At 42.9% G+C, this 22,658-nt stretch overlaps 1 protein-coding gene across 1 annotated transcript; it reads right to left on the bottom strand.

Annotated features, from left to right (window-relative positions):
* Positions 1-1,405: 1,405 nt before the first annotated feature.
* LOC139394457 (isocitrate dehydrogenase [NADP], mitochondrial-like) lies at positions 1,406-16,885 on the bottom strand. The gene is made up of 5 exons (XM_071142524.1): positions 16,499-16,885; positions 12,402-12,514; positions 9,938-10,035; positions 4,463-4,555; positions 1,406-2,232 (listed from the first exon to the last, which is right to left on the bottom strand). Exons 1-5 carry the CDS (start codon positions 16,587-16,589, stop codon positions 2,148-2,150), a joined length of 480 nt encoding a protein of 159 aa, XP_070998625.1. The 5' UTR covers positions 16,590-16,885; the 3' UTR covers positions 1,406-2,147.
* Between the last annotated feature and the right edge of the window lie 5,773 nt (positions 16,886-22,658).

The following is a 22,658-nucleotide window of genomic DNA, read 5'->3' as shown; positions in this document are numbered from 1 at the left end:
CGAGACAGCCTATAGGGAGGAGGTCCGAGACCTGGCCGTGTGGTGGTAGGACAACAACCTCTCCCTCAACGTGATCAAGACAAGGCAAAAGGAGGACCGAGCACGCCCCCATTCTCATCGACGGGGCTGTAGTGGAGCAGGTTGAGAGCTACAAATTCCTTGGTGTCCACATCACCAACAAACTAACATGACAGCACACCAAGACAGTTGTGAAGAGGGCACGACAAAATCTATTCCCCCTCAGTAGACTGAAAAGATTTGTCATGGGTCCTCAGATCCTCAAAAGGTTCTACAGCTGCAAAATCGAGTTCATCCTGACTGGTTGCATCACTGCCTGGTAGGGCAACTGCTCGGCCTCCGACCGCAAGGCACTTCAGAGGGTTGTGCGTACGGCCCAGTACATCACTGGGGCCAAGCTTCCTGCCATCCAGGACCTCTATATCAGGCAGTGTCAGAGGAAGGCCCTAACAATTGTCAAAGACTCCAGCCACCCCAGTCATAGACTGTTCTCTCTGCAACCGCACGGCAAGCGGTACCGGAGCGCCAAGTCTAGGTTCAAGAGGCTTCTTAAAAGCTTCTACCCCCAAGCCATAAGACTCCTGAACAGCTAATCAAATGGCTACCGAAACTATTTGCACTGCCCCCCCCCCACCCCCCACCCCCACCCCCCTTTCACGTTGCTGGTACTCTGATATTATCTATCCATAGTCACTTTAATAACTCTACCTACATGAACATATTACCTCGACTAACCGGTGCCCCCGCACATTGACTCTTTACCGGTACCACCTGTATATAGTCTCGCTATTGTTATTTTACTGATGCTCTTTAATTACTGGTTCCTGTTATTTCTTATTGTTATTCATATTTTTTAAACTGCATTGTTGGTTAGGGGCTTGTAAGTAAGCATTTCACTAAGGTCTACTTGTTGAATACCTGTTGTATTCGGCGCATACAATTTGATTTGAGACGTTAGTACAGTGTAGCGACGTCAGCAGCCTACAGTGTAGAAGTCTTTGATTTGAGTAGTTGGCACAGCGTGGAGACGTGGGCACAGCGTGGAGACGTGGGTACAGCGTGGAGACAGCGTGGAGACGTGGGCACAGCGTGGAGACGTGGGTACAGCGTGGAGACGTGGGTACAGCGTGGAGACGTGGGCACAGCGTGGAGACGTGGGCACAGCGTGGAGACGTGGGCACAGCGTGGAGACGTGGGCACAGCGTGGAGACGTGGGCACAGCGTGGAGACGTGGGCACAGCGTGGAGACGTGGGCACAGCGTGGAGACGTGGGCACAGCGTGGAGACGTGGGCACAGCGTGGAGACGTGGGCACAGCGTGGAGACAGCGGTGTCGGTAGCCTACAGTGAAAGTCTTTACATGGAAACTGATGACTGTACATACTGCATTTATTGAGATGTATTTTAATTTTTATTATACAACATTCAAGAGTAATCTACGCTTAATTGAAATGGTTGTTTTAAATTGATCCCTGGTATTGATCTCATTATATGAATAATATGTTATTAATCATATGAATCCAGAATGTATTGAACCACAGACAAGAAAATAAAATGATTTGACAAGTCTCCCCTGTCAATGGGAAGGCAGAGAAACACACTACTAGTAACACATCTGATTGGCACAAATAGTCCATAGCACAAACTGTCAGGAAAATATCAAACGTGTTCCCTTCAAACAGGATACACAGCTAATTGAAATATTAGCGTCAAAACGAGTTAGGTTAACGCTACATAAACAAGGTCAAAAACTTGTACGGACGCAATTTTTGGATTATTTCAAAGTTGTCTGTTTGAACTAGGGTTAGGGTAATTTAAAAAATATATATTTTCAAGGCAAGTCAATTAAGAACAAACATAGAGAGAGACAGAGACAACACTACATAGAGACACCACAACACTACATAGAGAGACACCACAACACTACATAGAGAGACACCACAACACTACATAGAGACACCACAACACTACATAGAGAGAGACACCACAACACTACAGAGAGACACCACAACACTACATAGAGAGAGACACCACAACACTACAGAGAGACACCACAACATGGCAGCAACACAGATCTAATCTAAGGTAGTGTTAGTTTGTTTTGTGGTGTTGGTGTTGTCCTCCTCCTCTTCACTTGCCCAGAGCCTTGTCCAGGTTGGTCCTGATGGCGTCCAGAAAGTCGGATGTGTTGACGTAATGTTCATTCAGCTTGCAGCTGCAAAATCACATGACAGGTTGGATTAGATTAAACACTTTAATGAACTAGGCAGGTGTGTACGACAACACTAACGGCTCTATTCAATCCGATTGCGGGTTATAGGAATTGCGGCTTTTCAAGGCAATTTCCGATTGAGCCAACATATGCAATGTTTACCATGAATGGGTTTTTGGCAAACCTGGGAACATTGCCTTTAAAGCTGCATAAGGGGAAACAGTGCCACTGTTCACCCAAGCACATAGTTATTGTTTTTGTTTAGTAGCTGAAATGGAGGAGAGGATAGACCAGCATTGTGGTAATGATGATGAAACTAAGGAGAGGATAGACCAGCATAACCCGAACAGAGGAGAGGAGAGACAACCCTAACGGAGGAGAGGAGAGACCTAACCCTGACAGAGGAGAGGAGAGACCTAACCCTAACGGAGGAGAGGAGCGACCTAACCCTAACGGAGGAGAGGAGAGACCTAACCCTAACGGAGGAGAGGAGCGACCTAACCCTAACGGAGGAGAGGAGATACCTAACCCTAACGGAGGAGAGGAGAGACCTAACCCTGACGGAGGAGAGGAGACCTAACCCTAACGGAGAAGAGGAGCGACCTAACCCTAACGGAGGAGAGGAGCGACCTAACCCTAACGGAGGAGAGGAGAGACCTAACCCTAACGGAGGAGAGACCTAATCCTAACGAAGGAGCGGAGCGACCTAACCCTAACGGAGGAGAGGAGCGACCTAACCCTAACGGAGGAGAGGAGCGACCTAACCCTAACGGAGGAGCGACCTAACCCTAACGGAGGAGCGACCTAACCCTAACGGAGGAGAGACCTAACCCTAACGGAGGAGAGACCTAACCCTTAACGGAGGAGAGACCTAACCCTAACGGTAACCTAACGGAGGAGCGACCTAACCCTAACGGAGGAGAGGAGCGACCTAACCCTAACGGAAGAGAGGAGCGACCTAACCCTAACGGAGGAGAGGAGAGACCTAACCCTAACGGAGGAGAGGAGAGACCTAACCCTAACGGAGGAGAGGAGCGACCTAACCCTAACGGAGGAGCGACCTAACATAACCCTAATAAAGGAGCAACCTAACCTAACCCTAACGGAGGAGTGACCTAACCCTTAACGGAGGAGAGACCTAAGCCTTAACGGAGGAGATACCTAACGGAGGAGAGGAGCGACCTAACCCTAACGGAGGAGAGGAGAGACCTAAACCCTAACGGAGGAGAGGAGAGACCTAAACCCTAACGGAGGAGAGGAGAGACCTAAACCCTAACGGAGGAGAGAAGAGACCTAACCCTAACAGAGGAGAGGAGAGACCTAACCCTAACGGAGGAGCGGCCTAACCCTAAAGGAGGATAGGTGAGACCTAACCCTAACGGAGGAGAGGAGAGACCTAACCCTAACGGAGGAGAGGAGCGACCTAACCCTAACGGAGGAGAGGAGCGACCTAACCCTAACGGAGTAGCGGAGCGACCTAACCCTAACGGAGGAGAGACCTAACCCTAACGGAGGAGAGGAGAGACCTAACCCTAACGGAGGAGAGGAGCGACCTAACCCTAACGGAGGAGAGGAGCGACCTAACCCTAACGGAGGAGAGGAGCGACCTAACCCTAACGGAGGAGAGGAGCGACCTAACCCTAACGGAGGAGAGGAGCGACCTAACCCTAACGGAGGAGAGGAGCGACCTAACCCTAACGGAGGAGAGGAGCGACCTAACCCTAACGGAGGAGAGGAGCGACCTAACCCTAACGGAGGAGAGGAGAGACCTAACCCTAAAGGAGGAGAGGTGAGACCTAACCCTAACGGAGGAGAGGAGAGACCTAACCCTAACGGAGGAGAGGAGCGACCTAACCCTAACGGAGGAGAGGAGAGACCTAACCCTAACGGAGGAGAGGAGAGACCTAACCCTAACGGAGGAGAGGAGAGACCTAACCCTAACGGAGGAGAGGAGAGACCTAACCCTAACGGAGCTCCGAGACTAAACAGTATTGGTTGTTTGAAGTAACTTCTTTGCTGTTGTAATATCGCAAACAGAAAACAAGTTTCACCATTACGGATTCCAGCTTTAAAACTGGCTTATAACCCGCAATCTGATTGAATCATAGGTTTCAGTTGGCCGGGGTTATACTGTGGACATGAATGTACTGTACTGTCTAGTGTAGTCACTTGGCCAGGGTTATACTAAGGACATGACTGTACTGTATAGTGTGGTATATATGCATGTAGTTACTTGGCCAGGCCGTGGATGCAGCCGGCCAGGTCCTTGGTCATCACACCACTCTCCACGATCTCCACACACACCCTCTCCAGAGTCTGGGAGAACCTACAGGTCAACAGGGGTTAGGGTTAGTTACCTACAGGGGTCAATGAGACAACAGCATGTTAAGTATATTACAGGTTTTAGTAGTTATTGATAAAATCAAATGTTATTTGTCACATGCGCCAAATACAACAGGTGAAATGCTTACTTTACAAGCCCTTAACCAACAATGCAGTTTTAAGAAAAATAAGTGTTAAGTAAAAAATAGATTAAAAAAAGAACAAATTCTTAAAGAGCAGCAGTAAAATAACAGTAGCGAGGTTATATACTGGGGGTACCGGTACAGATGTGCAGTGGCACCGATTAGTCGAGCAGCGTGAAAGAGGGGGTGGGGGAGACAATGCAAATAGTCTGGGTAGCCATTTGATTAGATGTTCTGGAGTGTTATGGCTTGGGGGTAGAAGCTGCTAAGAAGTATTTTGGACCTAGACTTGGTGCCTCGGGTCCTGCTTGCCGTGCAGTAGCAGAGAGAACAGTCCATGACTAGGGTGGCTGGAGTCTTTGGCAGTTGTTAGGGCCTTCCTCTGACACCGCCTGGTATAGAGGTCCTGGATGGCAGGAAGCTTGGCCCCAGTGATGTACACACTAACCACTGTAGTGCTTTGCGGCCGGAGGCCGAGCAGTTGCCATACCAGGCAGTGATGCAACCAGTCAGGATAATCTCGATGGTGCAGCTGTAGAACTTTTTGAGGATCTGGGGACCCATGCCAAATATTTTTAGTCTCCTGAGGGAGAATAGGTTTTTTGTCGTGCCCTCTTCACAACTGTCTTGGTGTGTTTGGACCATGATAGTTCGTTGGTGATGTGGACACCAAGGAACTTGAAGCTCTCAACCTGCTCCACTACAGCCCCGTCGATGAGAATGAGGGCGTGCTCGGTCCTCCTTTTTCTGTAGTCCACAATCATCTCCTTTGCCTTGATCACGTTGAGGGAGAGGTTGTTATCCTGGCACCACAAGGTCAGGTCTCTGACCTCCCAATAGGCTGTGTCATCATTGTCGGTGATCAGGCCTACCATTGCTGTGTTATCAGCAAATTTAATGATGGTGTTGGAGTCATGCCTGGCCGTGCGGTCATGAGTGAACAGGGAGTACAGGAGGGGACTAAGTATACACCCCTGAGGGGCCCCCGTGTTGAGGATCAGCGTGGCAGATGTGTTGTTACCTACCCTTACCACCTGGGGACAACCTGTCAGGAAGTCCAGGATCCAGTTGCAGAGGGATGTGTTGAGTCCCAGGGTCCTTAGCTTAGTGATGATGATGAGCTGTGAGGGCACTATGGTATTGAACGCTGAGTTGTAGTCAATTAATAGCATTCTCACGTAGGTGTTCCTTTTGTTCAGGTGGGAAAGGGCAGTGTGGAGATTAAATAGAGATTGCGTCATCTGTAGATCTGTTGGGGCGGTATGAAAATTGGAGTGGGTCTAGGGTTTCTGGGATAATGGTGTTGACGTGACCATGACCAGCCTTTCCATGCTACAGACGTGAGTGCTACGGGTCGGTAGTCATTTAGGCAGGTTACCTGAGTGTTCTTGGGCAAAGGGACTATGGTTGTCTGCTTGAAACATGTTGTTATTACAGACTCAGTCAGGGACAGGTGGAAAATGTCAGTGAAGGCACTTGCCAGTTGGTCAGTGCATGCTCGGAATACATGTCCTGGTAATGTGAATGTACACGTGTTGGCCTTGTGAATGATGAGAGCGTAGCTGATGTGATGTACAGTCATCCGGAACAGCTGATGCTTTCATGCATGCTTCAGTGTTGCTATTCTCGAAGCAAGCATAGAAGTAATTTAGCTCGTCAGGTAGGCTTGTGTCACTGGGCAGCTCGTGGCTGTGCTTCCCTTTGTAGTCTGTAATCGTTTGCAAGCCCTGCCACATTCTATGAAAGTCGGGGCCAGTGTAGTACGATTCGATCTTAGTCCTGTATTGATGCTTTGCCTGTTAATGGTTCGTCGGAGGGCATAACAGGATTTCTTATAAGCGCCCGGGTTAGAGTCCCGCTCCTTCAAAGTGGCAGCTCTACTCTTTAGCTTAGTCCGGATGTTGCCTGTAATCCATGGCTTCTGGTTGGGGCATGTATGTACGGTCACAACATCATCAATGCACTTATTGATGAAGCCAGTGACTGATGTGGTGTACTCAATGCCATTGGAAGAATCTCGGAACATATTCCTGTCTGTGCTAGCAAAACAGTCCTACATCATCTTACCACATCCTTATTGACCGAGTCACTGGTGCTTCCTGCTTTAGTTTTTGCATTCAAGTCCCCGGCCACTAGCTAGCGCCACTTCTGGATGAGCGTTTTCCTGTTTGCTTATGGCCGTATACAGCTCATTGAGTGCGGACTTAGTGCCAGCATCGGTTTGTGGTGGTAAATAGACAGCTAAGAAAAATATAGATAAACTCTCTTGGTAACGGGTTTTAGTAGTTATTGAGATATTACGGGTTTTAGTAGTTATTGAGATATTACAGGGTTTTAGTAGTTATTGAGATATTACAGGGTTTTAGTAGTTATTGAGATATTACAGGGTTTTAGTAGTTATTGAGATATTACGGGTTTTAGTAGTTATTGAGATATTACAGGGTTTTAGTAGTTATTGAGATATTACAGGGTTTTAGTAGTTATTGAGATATTACGGGGTTTTAGTAGTTATTGAGATATTACAGGGTTTTAGTAGTTATTGAGATATTACAGGGTTTTAGTAGTTATTGAGATATTACAGGGTTTTAGTAGTTATTGAGATATTACAGGGTTTTAGTAGTTATTGAGATATTACAGGGTTTTAGTAGTTATTGAGATATTACAGGGTTTTAGTAGTTATTGAGATATTACAGGGTTTTAGTAGTTATTGAGATATTACAGGGTTTTAGTAGTTATTGAGATATTACAGGGTTTTAGTAGTTATTGAGATATTACAGGGTTTTAGTAGTTATTGAGATATTACAGGGTTTTAGTAGTTATTGAGATATTACAGGGTTTTAGTAGTTATTGAGATATTACAGGGTTTTAGTAGTTATTGAGATATTACAGGGTTTTAGTAGTTATTGAGATATTACAGGGTTTTAGTAGTTATTGAGATATTACAGGGTTTTAGTAGTTATTGAGATATTACAGGGTTTTAGTAGTTATTGAGATATTACAGGGTTTTAGTAGTTATTGAGATATTACAGGGTTTTAGTAGTTATTGAGATATTACAGGGTTTTAGTAGTTATTGAGATATTACAGGGTTTTAGTAGTTATTGAGATATTACAGGGTTTTAGTAGTTATTGAGATATTACAGGGTTTTAGTAGTTATTGAGATATTACAGGGTTTTAGTAGTTATTGAGATATTACAGGGTTTTAGTAGTTATTGAGATATTACAGGGTTTTAGTAGTTATTGAGATATTACAGGGTTTTAGTAGTTATTGAGATATTACAGGGTTTAGTAGTTATTGAGATATTACAGGTTTTAGTAGTTATTGAGATATTACAGGGTTTTAGTAGTTATTGAGATATTACGGGTTTTAGTAGTTATTGAGATATTACAGGGTTTTAGTAGTTATTGAGATATTACAGGGTTTTAGTAGTTATTGAGATATTACAGGGTTTAGTAGTTATTGAGATATTACAGGGTTTTAGTAGTTATATTTACAGGGTTTTAGTAGTTATTGAGATATTACAGGGTTTTAGTAGTTATTGAGATATTACAGGGTTTTAGTAGTTATTGAGATATTACAGGGTTTTAGTAGTTATTGAGATATTACAGGGTTTTAGTAGTTATTGAGATATTACAGGGTTTTAGTAGTTATTGAGATATTACAGGGTTTTAGTAGTTATTGAGATATTACAGGGTTTTAGTAGTTATTGAGATATTACAGGGTTTTAGTAGTTATTGAGATATTACAGGGTTTTAGTAGTTATTGAGATATTACAGGGTTTTAGTAGTTATTGAGATATTACGGGTTTTAGTAGTTATTGAGATATTACAGGGTTTTAGTAGTTATTGAGATATTACAGGGTTTTAGTAGTTATTGAGATATTACAGGGTTTAGTAGTTATTGAGATATTACAGGGTTTTAGTAGTTATTGAGATATTACAGGGTTTTAGTAGTTATTGAGATATTACAGGGTTTTAGTAGTTATTGAGATATTACAGGGTTTTAGTAGTTATTGAGATATTACAGGGTTTTAGTAGTTATTGAGATATTACGGGTTTTAGTAGTTATTGAGATATTACAGGGTTTTAGTAGTTATTGAGATATTACAGGGTTTTAGTAGTTATTGAGATATTACAGGGTTTTAGTAGTTATTGAGATATTACAGGGTTTTAGTAGTTATTGAGATATTACAGGGTTTTAGTAGTTATTGAGATATTACAGGGTTTTAGTAGTTATTGAGATATTACAGGGTTTTAGTAGTTATTGAGATATTACAGGGTTTTAGTAGTTATTGAGATATTACAGGGTTTTAGTAGTTATTGAGATATTACAGGGTTTTAGTAGTTATTGAGATATTACAGGTTTTAGTAGTTATTGAGATATTACAGGGTTTTAGTAGTTATTGAGATATTACAGGGTTTTAGTAGTTATTGAGATATTACAGGGTTTTAGTAGTTATTGAGATATTACAGGGTTTTAGTAGTTATTGAGATATTACAGGGTTTTAGTAGTTATTGAGATATTACAGGGTTTTAGTAGTTATTGAGATATTACAGGTTTTAGTAGTTATTGAGATATTACAGGGTTTTAGTAGTTATTGAGATATTACAGGGTTTTAGTAGTTATTGAGATATTACGGGTTTTAGTAGTTATTGAGATATTACAGGGTTTTAGTAGTTATTGAGATATTACAGGGTTTTAGTAGTTATTGAGATATTACAGGGTTTAGTAGTTATTGAGATATTACAGGGTTTTAGTAGTTATTGAGATATTACAGGGTTTTAGTAGTTATTGAGATATTACAGGGTTTTAGTAGTTATTGAGATATTACAGGGTTTTAGTAGTTATTGAGATATTACAGGGTTTTAGTAGTTATTGAGATATTACAGGGTTTTAGTAGTTATTGAGATATTACAGGGTTTTAGTAGTTATTGAGATATTACAGGGTTTTAGTAGTTATTGAGATATTACAGGGTTTTAGTAGTTATTGAGATATTACAGGGTTTTAGTAGTTATTGAGATATTACAGGGTTTTAGTAGTTATTGAGATATTACAGGTTTTAGTAGTTATTGAGATATTACGGGTTTTAGTAGTTATTGAGATATTACGGGTTTTAGTAGTTATTGAGATATTACGGGTTTTAGTAGTTATTGAGATATTACGGGTTTTAGTAGTTTTTGAGATATTACATGGTTTTAGTAGTTATTGAGATATTACAGGTAAGCGTTGCAGTAGTTATTACCTGATGAGGTCTGGGTTTCCATCCAGTTTCCCTCGGTGTTCCAGCCCTCTGGTCCAGGCAAAGATACTGGCGATGGGGTTGGTGCTGGTGGGTCGGCCCTACAGGACGAGAGAGGACAGTGCCCTGTTTTTATCTGCCGCTAACATGCATCCTTCGTCCTGTCATGACTGTCCTGTGAGGATCCGACTGGATCAGATCAGCTTGGCAATGGATGACAGAAATCAGACCCTCTCACCCACAGAGGGGGGGGGGGGGGGCTGCTGGGGGGTTGACACCTCACGCCCTATTGTAAATTAAAGGAGAGAACATCCCTCTCCAAATTCACACAGGAATGTTCAACACAGAGACTTTTCCCACTGAAACGTTAACAAAGAATGTGGAGAATGGTCAGAGACGAGCTATAGAAAACTAATGTGATATGGGTTGTTATTTTGTGATGTCATAAAAAATACTGTAACTTCAAAAGTATATACACTTCATTTACGAAATCTCCATCCTTTACATTGTGAACAATGATGAAAGTATTTATGTTAAGATATTAATGTGATTTTGGGAGCCATAAGAGATCATTTGTCTCCTATAAACTTTGCACAGTAAGTAGCCACGCCCGAGTGAGGTCAGCGAGTGTGTCAGTCTGACGGAACTGTCCCTTTTGACCAGAAAGTACATCAAATTATTGGTAATAAAATGAACATTTAGACCAGAGAGGCGTGTAGTTGCAGCTCACATCCAAAGTGGTTCGAACTCTGAATATCAACGAGGTAGAGGCGAGAGGAGGCGAGAAGCTCACAGATAATGACTGGTACAGCTGATTAGCTGTCCTAAGTAAAGTATCTAGAGAAGCACATTTAAGTGGGACCATTCTACTACTCTTCAAACTGTCGTATTCTACTACTCTCATCACCCTTGTGAACCATCAACAAGGCTGGCTAGCCTATCTTCAAAGAAGCAGCTTCCAGAGCGAATGGAAGGAGAATAAACTCTGTAGTTTTGTTCAGGACGACACGACAAGTCACTGGGCAGAGAAGAGCAACAATGGAAGAGACGGGTGAACCCTCTTGGACAATCAGAGCCTTACAAGCGTGCCGTGGAAAGGCTCAACAACCTTCCTATGAAGGACCTGGTTCCGACAGAGATCCATGGCAAACTAAGGAATTTACACATAAAAACATGAATGCTTTCTTACTCCAAATGGGTGGGGGGGTCATGTGCAAAGTATATGATTACTGTGAGAGTAGTTCCTCCAATGTATCAACGGGTTAGGGTTACCCTAACCCCAACCCAAAGTATATGATTACTGTGAGAGTAGTTCCTCCAATGTATCAACGATAAGTGTCTCTCTCTCTCTCTCCCTCTCCATCTCCTTTGTAACAAGTTGTGTCAGTACGCTAGGGACCTGTTCCTAACGTATTAAGTGTGTGTGTTTATCCTGTGTTATCATTTAGTTAGCTAGTAAATCAATTATTAAACCAATTTGTGTAGTACTGAATCATAAGTAAGGCTGGGTTTTTTGCAGATGCAGGTTACGACTGTTCAGAATGATGATATGACACGAGGTTATGATTAATACGTTGGTTTATGATAGGTAAACCCTTTCGATTTTCATTCGGGAGATGGTAACTCTTTAAACAACCGCTTTCATGGTGCCTCAAATTCCTAATGAGTTCATTGTTACATGTTTAATTTATTCGGGTAACAATTAAACATAGTTGATTAGATAAATAACAGTCAATAGAATAATGAAAGTAAAGTCACGACAATCCTGATCCTGCCCATTTTACAATATAATAGAATAATATAATAATATATATCAGAATATATACAGTACCAGTCAAGTCAAGTTTGTACCAGTCAAAAGTTTGGACATCGACCCATTTAAGGGTTTTTCTTTATTTGTACAATTTTCTACATTGTAGAATAATAGTGAAGACATCAAAACTATGAAATAACACACATGGAATCATGTAGTGAAAGAAATCAAAATATATTTTGTATTTCAGATTCTTCAAAGTAGTCAACCTGTGCCTTATGTGTTATTTCATAGTGTTGATGTCTTCACTATTATTCTACAATGTAGAAAATAGTACAAATAAAGAAAAACCCTGGAATGAGTAGGTGTGTCCAAACTTTTGACTGGTACTGTATATATTATTTTATCATCTAAAAATGTGGGTACAATCAGAATGAGGACAAGATCAGGACAAACAATTCATGTTAGAACCAGGTATTAACATGCCTAGTAAAATGGTTCTGGTAGCTCTACCATACAGGAGGATAGTTTTAACAGTGCCATGGTGGTCTACCCTACAAGAGGAGAGGATATTTGTAACAGTTACTGTCTATGCAGCAGCAGCAGCATTAGCAATTAGACTGAATTTCCCACCAGCGTGGAAAGGTCCTAATGCTCAGTTGCTGGTTACCATGGCGTGAGTCAGGGATAGAATTAGGGTTAGAGGTTCCTTACCCTCTGGTGTTGGCGGTAGTGCCGTGTCACAGTGCCGTGGGCTGCCTCTGCCTCAATGGTCTTCCCATCAGGACACACCAACACTGACGTCATTAGACCCAGGGAGCCAAAACCTATGCAACAACAACAAGAGGGTGTCTATGAGGACTGGCCACCCTTCATAGCCTGGTTCCTCTCTAGGTTCTGGCCTTTCTAGGAAGTTTTTCCTTGCCACCTTCTACACCTGCATTGCTTGCTGTTTGGGGTTTTAGGCTGGGTTTGTGACATCAGCTGATGTAAGAAGGGCTTTATAAATACATTTGATTTGATATACTATTACAGGCACCCGACCAGGCCCAGATCCCGGTGATTCGCTGGAAAAGGAAATGGAGGTTTTGCGGAAAGAGATCAGGGTGCCTTGTGAGGATCAGGCGACGAGTGTCTAATCTGCCCTTGCCTTCCATCCTGCTAGCTAACGTTCAATCGCTGGGAAAATAAATCTAACAAACTGAAAACACGTACATCTTACCTACAGGACATTTATAACTGTAATATCTTATGTTTCACCGAGTCGTGGCTGAACGACGATATTAAGAACATACAACTGGCGGGTTATACACTGTCGTCAGGACAGAACAGCAGCCTCTGGTAAGACATTTGTAATTTGTAAACAATAGCTGGTGCACAATATCTAAGGAAGTCTCAAGGTTTTGCTCGCCTGAGGTAGAGTATCTCATGCATGATAAACTGTAGACCGCACTATCTACCTCTAGAGTTTTCATCTGTATTTTTCGTAGCTGTTTACATACCACCACAGACCGAGGCTGGCACTAAAACCACACTAAATGAGCTGTATTCCACCAAAAGCAAACAGAAAAGCGCTCATCCAGAGGCGGCGCTCCTAGTGGCCGAGGCCTTTAATGCAGGGAAAATTAATTACGTTTGCCTAATTTCTATCAGCATGTTAAATGTGCAACCAGAGGGAAAAAAATTCTAGACCACCTTTACTCCACACACAGAGCCACGTACAAAGCTCTCCCTCACCCTCCATTTGGCAAATATGACCATAACTCTATCCTCCTGATTCCTGCTTACAAGCAAAAATTAAAGCAGGAAGCACCAGTAACTTGGTCTATAAAAAAGTGGTCAGATGAAGCAGATGCTAAGCTACAGGACTGTTTTGCTAGTACAGACAGGAATATGTTACGGGATTCTTCCGGTGACATTGAGGAATACACCACATCAGTCACTGGCTTTATCAATAAGTGCATCGAGGACGTCGTCCCCACAGTGACTGTACGTACAGTACAGGACTGTACATACTCCGAGCATGCGCTGACCAACTTGCAAGTGTCTTCACTGACATTTTCAACCTCTCCCTGTCTGAGTCTGTAATACCAACAAGTTTCAAGCAGACCACCATAGTCCCTGTGCCCAAGAACACCAAGGTAACCTGCCTAAATGACTACTGACCCGTAGCACTCACGTCTATAGCCATGAAATTCTTTAAAAGGCCCTTTGGGCATCGGTGTAAAAATACTTTAAAGTACGACTTAAGTAGTTTTTTGTGGTATCTGTACATTACATTACTATTTATATTTTTGGCAACTTTTACTTCACTACATTCGTAAAGAAAATAATGTACTTGTTACTCCATACATTTTCCTTGACACCCAAAAGTACTCGTTACATTTTGACAGGAAAATTGTCCAATTCACACACTTATCAAGAGAACATCCCCTGGTCATCCCTACTGCCACTGGTGTGGCAGACTCACTAAACACAAATGCCTTGTTTGTAAATCATGTCTGAGTGATGGAGTGTGCCCCTGGCTATCCGTCAATAAAAAAATTAACTACAATTGTGCCGTCTGGTTTAATATAAGGAATTTGAAATGATTTATACTTTTACTCCAGTATGACAATTTAGTACTTTTTCCACCACTGGATGTAGCTGAGGGTTCTAGCATTTCTTTCACATGACCCATCAATTTAGACCAGTGTGTCTGGGTAAGTGTCATTAATATTTATAACATGTTTTTATCTGGACACTTTCTGTTTAATTGATGTAGGCTACTACCACTTTTAGTCTTCATCTTTACTACACTACTCACTCTGAACAATGTTGAATGGGTGAAGACAAAGGAGAGCTCTCCAGTAGTTACCAAAACATTCAAAGGCCTTTTTCTCAAAAGTGAGTTTACAAGTTAATCAACATTCAAAGCAGATGAAGTGTATGAAATACCATTTTGTAGCTCTGAGTATCTACTTTTATCCAATGTAAAAATAAAAAATTAATTAAAAATCTAATTTTGCTACATAAGACCGATTTGAGCTGGTCAGTCACATTTAAACTTTTAATTTTTAATTTATTTTTTTATATCTCAAAAAACATAATTACACTTTGACAATATGGGGTATTGTGTGTAGGCCAGTGATACAAAATCGAAATTGTATTAATTTTAAATTCAGGCTGTAACTCTACAAAATGTGTAAAAAGTCAAGGGGTGTGAACACTTTCTGAAGGAACTGTACATCCAGACTTTCTGATGTGATAATACTTTAAGAGGACTCCTGCTAGCTACAAGGTGGACCTTTCTCAGCAATAAAAACATGAAACCCTTAGAAGTTAAGAGAAAATATGAGATTATATTGGACGATGATTGGAACATATGTATGTACAGTTAGACTGTGGTTTCACCTTGAGCCAGTATGTCAGACTGAACGTTTTCATAATAATAATAACTATATTACTGTATGTATAAACAGTATATTATATATTAGTGTTGGTCTCACATTGGGACAGTATGTCAGACTGAACAATTCCATTATGGTTTTATTATCTTTATATATTATTACTGTATGTACAGTACCTGTCAAAAGTTTGCACACACCTACTCATTCAAGGGTTTTTCTTTATTTGTAAAATATTAGTGAAGACATTAAAACTGTGAAATAAAACATATGGAATCATGTAGTAACCAAAAAAGTGTCAAACAAATCAAAATAGATTTTAGATTCTTCAAAGTATCCACCCTTTGCCTCGATGACAGCTTTGCACACTCTTGGCATTGTCTGAAACAGCATCATGAGGAATGCTTTTCCAAGGAGTTCCCACATATGCTGAGCACTTGTTGGCTGCTTTTCCATCACTCTGCGGTCCAACTTATCCCAAACCATCTCAACTGGGTTGAGGTCAGATGATTGTGGAGGCCAGGTCATCTGATGCAGCACTCCAATACTCTCCTTGGTCAAATAACCCTTACACAGTGTGGAGCTGTGTTGGGTCACTGTCCTGTTAAAAAACAAATGATAGTCCCACTAAGCACAAACAAGATGGGATGGCGTATTGCTGCAGAATGCTGTGGTAGTCATGCTGGTTAAGTGTGCCTTGAATTTTAAATAAATCACTGACAGTGTCACAAGCAAAGCACCATCACACCTCCATGCTTCACAGTGTGAACCACACATGTGGAGATCCTACGTTCACCTACTCTGCGTCTCACAAACACACGGCGGTTGGAACCAAAAATCTCAAATTTAGACTCATGAGACCAAAGGACAGATTTCCACCGGTCTAATGTCCAAATCTGTCCAATGTCCATTGCTCATGTTTCTTGGCCCAAGCAAGTCTCTTATTGGTGTCCTTTAGTAGTGATTTCATTGCAGCAATTTGACCATGAAGGCTTGATTCAAGCAGTCTCCTCTGAACAGTTGATGTTGAGATGTGTCTGTTACTTGAACTCTGTGAAGCATTTATGAACATGTCCTCTGCAGCAGAGGTAACTTTGGGTCTTCCATTCCTGTGGCGGTCCTCATGAGAGCCAGTTTCATCATAGCGCTTGATGGTTTTGAGAATGCCAAGAGTTTGCAAAGCTGTCGTCAGGTCAAAGGTTGGCTACTTTAAAGAATTTTAAATATAAAATATATTTAATTTGTTTAACACTTTTTTGGTTACTACATGATTTCATATGTGTTATTTTATAGTTTTTATGTCTTCACTATTATTTTACAATGTAGAAAATCGTAAAAATCAAGAAAAACCCTTGAATGAGTAGGCGTCCAAACTTTTGACTGGTACTGTATATACAGTATATTATATATTAGTGTTGGTCTCACCTTGAGCCAATATGTCAGACTGAACGTCTCCATCGTAGTTCTTGCAGGCCCAGACGAAGGCTCCGGAGGACTTGAGGACTTGTGCCACCATGTCATCAATGAGGCGGTGCTCGTACCAGATCTTCAGCCTGTCAAACTCTGGCTTGTAGTTCCTGTAGAGAACACAGGGGAGCTTTTAAAGCAGGCCTAGATTAACTGTTAACACTGGGGAAAAATCAGCAAGGAATGATACTGTCTACCTTGGCAAGCCACTTTGGCATGTCAATAACTTGATATGGTTTTTATGTGATCTTTTTTTATGGTGAATAGACTGTGGCCTCTATTCAATCCGTATCATGGAATTTCAGCATGGTAAAGAATGATAAGAAAATGGCGCCAGAGGGGATGGCTACCGTTTTACAGGCTCCTAACCAATTGTGCTATTTTGTGTGTTTTTTCGCATTGTTTGTAACTTATTTTGTACATAATGCTGATGCTACCGTCTCTTATGGCCGAAAAGAGCTTCTGGATTACTCACCTCAAACTGGATGAAGATTTTTTCTTTAATGAGTATGACGTGAAGGACATAATGTTGCTCCCAGACAAGGCCAAAATCCCTTTTATTCACACGAAGAAAGGAAGGAAATAACATGGGTGCAGATCAGGGTGCCTTGTGAGAATTCGTTGGCTACTGGGTAACCCGCCTCTACCATCCGTTCTATTGGCCATCGTGCAATCACTGGAGAATAAACTGGATGAGCTCCGTTCGAGACTAATGGGACATTAACATTGTTATATCTTATGTTTCACTGAATCATGGCTGAACGACGACAACGATAATATAAAGTTGGCTGGGTTTTCCGTACATCGGCAGGACAGAACAGCTATGTCAGGTAAGACAAGGGGTGGGTGTGTGTCTATTTGTCAATAACAGCTGGTGCGCGATACAGGACTAAGATTGAATCCTACTCCACCAGCTCTGATGCTCGTCGGTTGTGGCAGGGCGTGCAAGCTATTACAGACTACAAAGAGAAACCCAGCCGCGAGCTGCCAAGTGACGCCTTCCAGATGGGCTAAATGCTTTTCATGCTCGCTTCGAGGCAAGCAACACTGAAGCATGCATGAGAGCATCAGCTGTTTCAGATGACTGTGTGATTAGCCGACGTGAGCAAAACCTTTAAAACAGGTCAACATTCACAAGGTAGCGGGGTCAGATGGATTACCAGGACGTGTACTCAGAGTATGTGTGGACTAACTGGCAAGTGTCTTCACTGACATTTCCAACCTCTCCCTGACCAAGTCTGTAGTACCTACATGTCACCATAGTCCCTGTGACCAAGAAAGCAAAGGTAACCTGCTTAAATGACTACTGCTGCTCTGTAGCATTCATGTCGGTAGCCATGAAGTACTTTGAAAGGCTGGTCATGGCTAACATCACCTCCATCATCCCGGAAACGCTAGACCCACTCCAATTCGCATATCGCCCCAACAGATGATGCAATCTCAATCGCACTCAACACTGCCCTTTACCACCTGGAGACAAGGAACACCTATGTGAGAATGCTGTTCATTGACTAAAGCTCAACGATCAACACCATAGTGCCCACAAAGCTCACCAATAAGCTAAGGACCCTGGGACTAAACACCTCCCTCTGCAACTGGATCCTGGACTTCCTGATGGGCCACCCCCAGGTGGTAAGGGTAGGCAACAACACATCTGCCACGTCGATCCTCAACACAGTGGCCCCTCAGGGGTGCGTGCTTAGTCCCCTCCTTAGTCCCGTTCACAAACGACTGTGTGGCAAGCACGACTCCATCACCATCATTAAGTTTGCTGATGACACCAAGGTGGTAGGCCTGATCACCGACAACAATGAGACAGTCGGTCAGAGGCCGTCAGAGACCTGGCTGTGTGGTGCCAAGACAAAAACCTCTCCCTCAACGTGATCAAGACAAAGGAGATGATCGTGGACTACAGGAAAAGGAGGACCCAGCACACTCCCATTCACATCGACGGGGCTGTAGTGGAACAGGTTGAGAGCTTCAAGTTCCTTGGCGTCCACATCACCAACAAACTATCATGGTCCAAACACTCAAAGACAGTCGTGAAGAGGGCACGACAATGCCTTTTCCCCCTCAGGGGCTTGAAAAGATTTGGCATGGGTCTCCAGATCTTCAAAAAGTTCAGCTGCACCATCGAGAGCATCCTGACCAGTTGCATCACTACCTGGTATGGCATCATTACCTGGTATGGCATCACTACCTGGTATGGCAACTGCTCGACATCCGACCATAAGGTGCTACGAGGGTAGTGCGTCCGGCCCAGTACATCACTGGGGCCAAGCTTCGTGCTATCCAGGACCTCCATATTAGGCCGTGTCAGGCGAAGGCCCAAAAATGTGTCAAAGACTACAGTAACCCAGTCATAGACTGTTTTCTCTGCTACCACACTGTCATGGTCCACCTGTCACCAGAGGGCGTTAGAGACCATCCTAGAGACATTGACGACACTCAGGTGTGTCCAATTTACCCATTATGATTTCCCTGTTAAACAAAGTGATTTCTATTGTCTATTTCTAAAGCTTGAATTATTTACCATGTGCGTTCGTTTCCTGGGTGAGTTTTTGAGACTTAGTGTTTGTTGTTTTTTCAAGTATACTGTGATCGTGTGGCCACTGTTTCTCAGTAAAGTATTATGTTTATCCTGAACCACTGATTCCTTGTCTGGACTCTTCTCTGCACCTGTCTCCAACCTTATCACATTACAGCAAGCTTCTGCCAAAACATTGACCCAGCAGAGATCACCCAGATCAAGAATGTTGTTACCCACCTGGACTCCATCACCTTCCTGATTACCTATCTGTCACTCCCTTTGGTTCTTTCCCCAGGCGTTATTGTTTCTGTTCCTTTGTTTTACAGTGCCTTGCGAAAGTATTCGGCCCCCTTGAACTTTGCGACCTTTTGCCACATTTCAGGCTGCAAACATAAAGATATAAAACTGTATTTTTTTGTGAAGAATCAACAACAAGTGGGACCCAATCATGAAGTGGAACGACATTTATTGGATATTTGAAACTTTTTTAACAAATCAAAAACTGAAAAATTGGGCGTGCAAAATTATTCAGCCCCCTTAAGTTAATACTTTGTAGCGCCACCTTTGCTGTGATTACAGCTGTAAGTCGCTTGGGGTATGTCTCTATCAGTTTTGCACATCGAGAGACTGAACTTTTTCCCATTCCTCCTTGCAAAACAGCTCGAGCTCAGTGAGGTTGGATGGAGAGCATTTGTGAACAGCAGTTTTCAGTTCTTTCCACAGATTCTGGATTGGATTCAGGTCTGGACTTTGACTTGGCCATTCTAACACCTGGATATGTTTATTTTTGAACCATTCCATTGTAGATTTTGCTTTATGTTTTGGATCATTGTCTTGTTGGAAGACAAATCTCCGTCCCAGTCTCAGGTCTTTTGCAGACTCCATCAGGTTTTCTTCCAGAATGGTCCTGTATTTGGCTCCATCCATCTTCCCATCAATTTTAACCATCTTCCCTGTCCCTGCTGAAGAAAAGCAGGCCCAAACCATGATGCTGCCACCACCATGTTTGACAGTGGGGATGGTGTGTTCAGTTGTGTTGCTTTTACGCCAAACATGACGTTTTGCATTGTTGCCAAAAAGTTAAACTTTGGTTTCATCTGACCAGAGCACCTTCTTCCACATGTTTGGTGTGTCTCCCAGGTGGCTTGTGGCAAACTTTAAACGACACTTTTTATGGATATCTTTAAGAAATGGCTTTCTTCTTGCCACTCTTCCATAAAGGCCAGATTTGTGCAATATACGACTGATTGTTGTCCTATGGACAGAGTCTCCCACCTCAGCTGTAGATCTCTGCAGTTCATCCAGAGTGATCATGGGCCTCTTGGCTGCATCTCTGATCAGTCTTCTCCTTGTATGAGCTGAAAGTTTAGAGGGACGGCCAGGTCTTGGAAGGAGTATCAGACCACTGCAAATCTACCATTTCAATATTATCGCTTGCACAGTGCTCCTTGGGATGTTTAAAGCTTGGGAAATCTTTTTGTATCCAAATCCGGCTTTAAACTTCTTCACAACAGTATCTCGGACCTGCCTGGTGTGTTCCTTGTTCTTCATGATGCTCTCTGCGCTTTTAACGGACCTCTGAGACTATCACAGTGCAAGTGCATTTATACTGAGACTTGATTACACACAGGTGGATTGTATTTATTATCATTAGTCATTTAGGTCAACATTGGATCATTCAGAGATCCTCACTGAACTTCTGGAGAGAGTTTGCTGCACTGAAAGTAAAGGGGCTGAATAATTTTGCACGCCCAATTTTTCAGTTTTTGATTCGTTAAAAAAGTTTGAAATATCCAATAAATGTCGTTCCACTTCATGATTGTGTCCCACTTGTTGTTGATTCTTCACAAAAAAAATACAGTTTTATATCTTTATGTTTGAAGCCTGAAATGTGGCAAAAGGTCGCAAAGTTCAAGGGGGCCGAATACTTTCGCAAGGCACTGTATGTCTGTACGCTACTCGTGTTTCTTGTTTTGTTCCATGTTCTATTAAATTCACTCTCTGTACTTGCTTCCTGATTATTAGCATACACGTTACACAGCCACCATCCTGCAGCTCCATATTTGTAGCCTAGTGGTTAGAGCGGTAACCGGAAGGTTGCAAGTTCAAATCCCCAAGCTGACAATGAGGGCTAATATTTATTTTTTATTTTACCTTTATTTTACCTAGGCAAGTCAGTTAAGAACAAATTCTTATTTTCAATGACGGCCTAGGAACAGTGGGTTGACTGTTCCTGTTAAGAGGCAGAACGACAGTTTTGTACCTTGTACCTTAAAAAATAAATATTAGCCTTCATTGCCAAGCTGCGACGAGTCTTCAACCACCCATTCAGCGGACAAGAAGCAGCCAGCTTACTGTTCAACATCTGCAAAAGGGCCAGACTAGTGGCTGAATTCGCCATTGAGTTCCACACCCTCGCTGCCGAGAGTGGGTGGAATACGGAGGCCCTGGTCATCGCTTTCCACCAGGGTTTGTCTAACTCCATCAAGGATGAACTGGCCTCTCGGGAACTGGAAGAGGACCTTGAGTCCCTGATAATTCTGGCAATCAGAATCGACAACTGCCTCAGAGAACACGTGAAACAGCGCCTTTTTGACACCACCCCATTATCCTGGTTTCCTGAGTACCCCAAGCTCCCCGAACCCATTATTGAGGAGCCAATGCAGCTGGGACGCACATGTCTGAGCCCACAGGTGCATGTGCGAAGGCTTCTGCCTCTACTGCGGAGGTCTCGATTTCGATTTCAGCCTATCGCCCGGGATCCAAGAATCAGAAAGCAGACGCCCTGTCCCGCCAACAAGATGTCCCTAACGAGGAGAGGGACTCCGAGCCCATCATCCCCAGCTCCCACATTGTGGCCGCTGTGATATGGAGTATTGAGACCACGATCCGACAAGCCCAGACCCGAGAACCTGACCCTGGTGGGGAACCCACTAACAGACTCTACGTTCTGCAATCAGCCCGTTCTCGAGTACTACAATGGGGACACTCCTCTAAATTACCTGGGCATCCAGGGGTTAATCGGACTCTGGAGTTCCTGAGGCAGAAATTCTGGTGGCTCAACATGATTGAGGTGAGATCCTTTGTTGTGCCCTGTTCCACCTGTGCCCAAAGCAAGTCCTTACGCCAGCAACCGGCTGGGTTGCTACAACCTCTGCCCATTCCCAGCGAGCCCTGGTCCCACCTGTCTGTAGACTTTATCAGAGGGTTACCTCCATCCCAAGGGCTTACCACTACCCTGGTGGTCGTTGATCGGTTCTCCAAGGCAGCCCATTTCATTGCCTTAGACAAGTTGCCTTCAGCGAAGAAGACCGCTGATCTCATGATTACCCATCTCTTTCAACTACACCTGTCGGATTCGACGCATGTGACAACTACAATTTCTTTGATGATTTTGATTGAAATTTAAAGGCAATGTTCCCGCGTTAGCAGAGACTGCATTCACGGTAAACACTGCAGATGTCGTCTCAATAGGAAATGACCTTCACATTTCCAGTGCTCTATCAGGCGATACAGATTGAATAGTTGTTCTTCTAGTTAGGTATAATATGGTGAATAGACTTTATATATGGTTATAAATATGGTGAA

The sequence above is a fragment of the Oncorhynchus clarkii genome, unplaced genomic scaffold (assembly GCF_045791955.1).
Source record: "Oncorhynchus clarkii lewisi isolate Uvic-CL-2024 unplaced genomic scaffold, UVic_Ocla_1.0 unplaced_contig_12165_pilon_pilon, whole genome shotgun sequence".
Lineage (NCBI taxonomy): Eukaryota > Metazoa > Chordata > Actinopteri > Salmoniformes > Salmonidae > Oncorhynchus > Oncorhynchus clarkii.
Note: the sequence above shows the minus strand (reverse complement) of the source record. Positions and strands in the feature narration are given on the sequence as shown.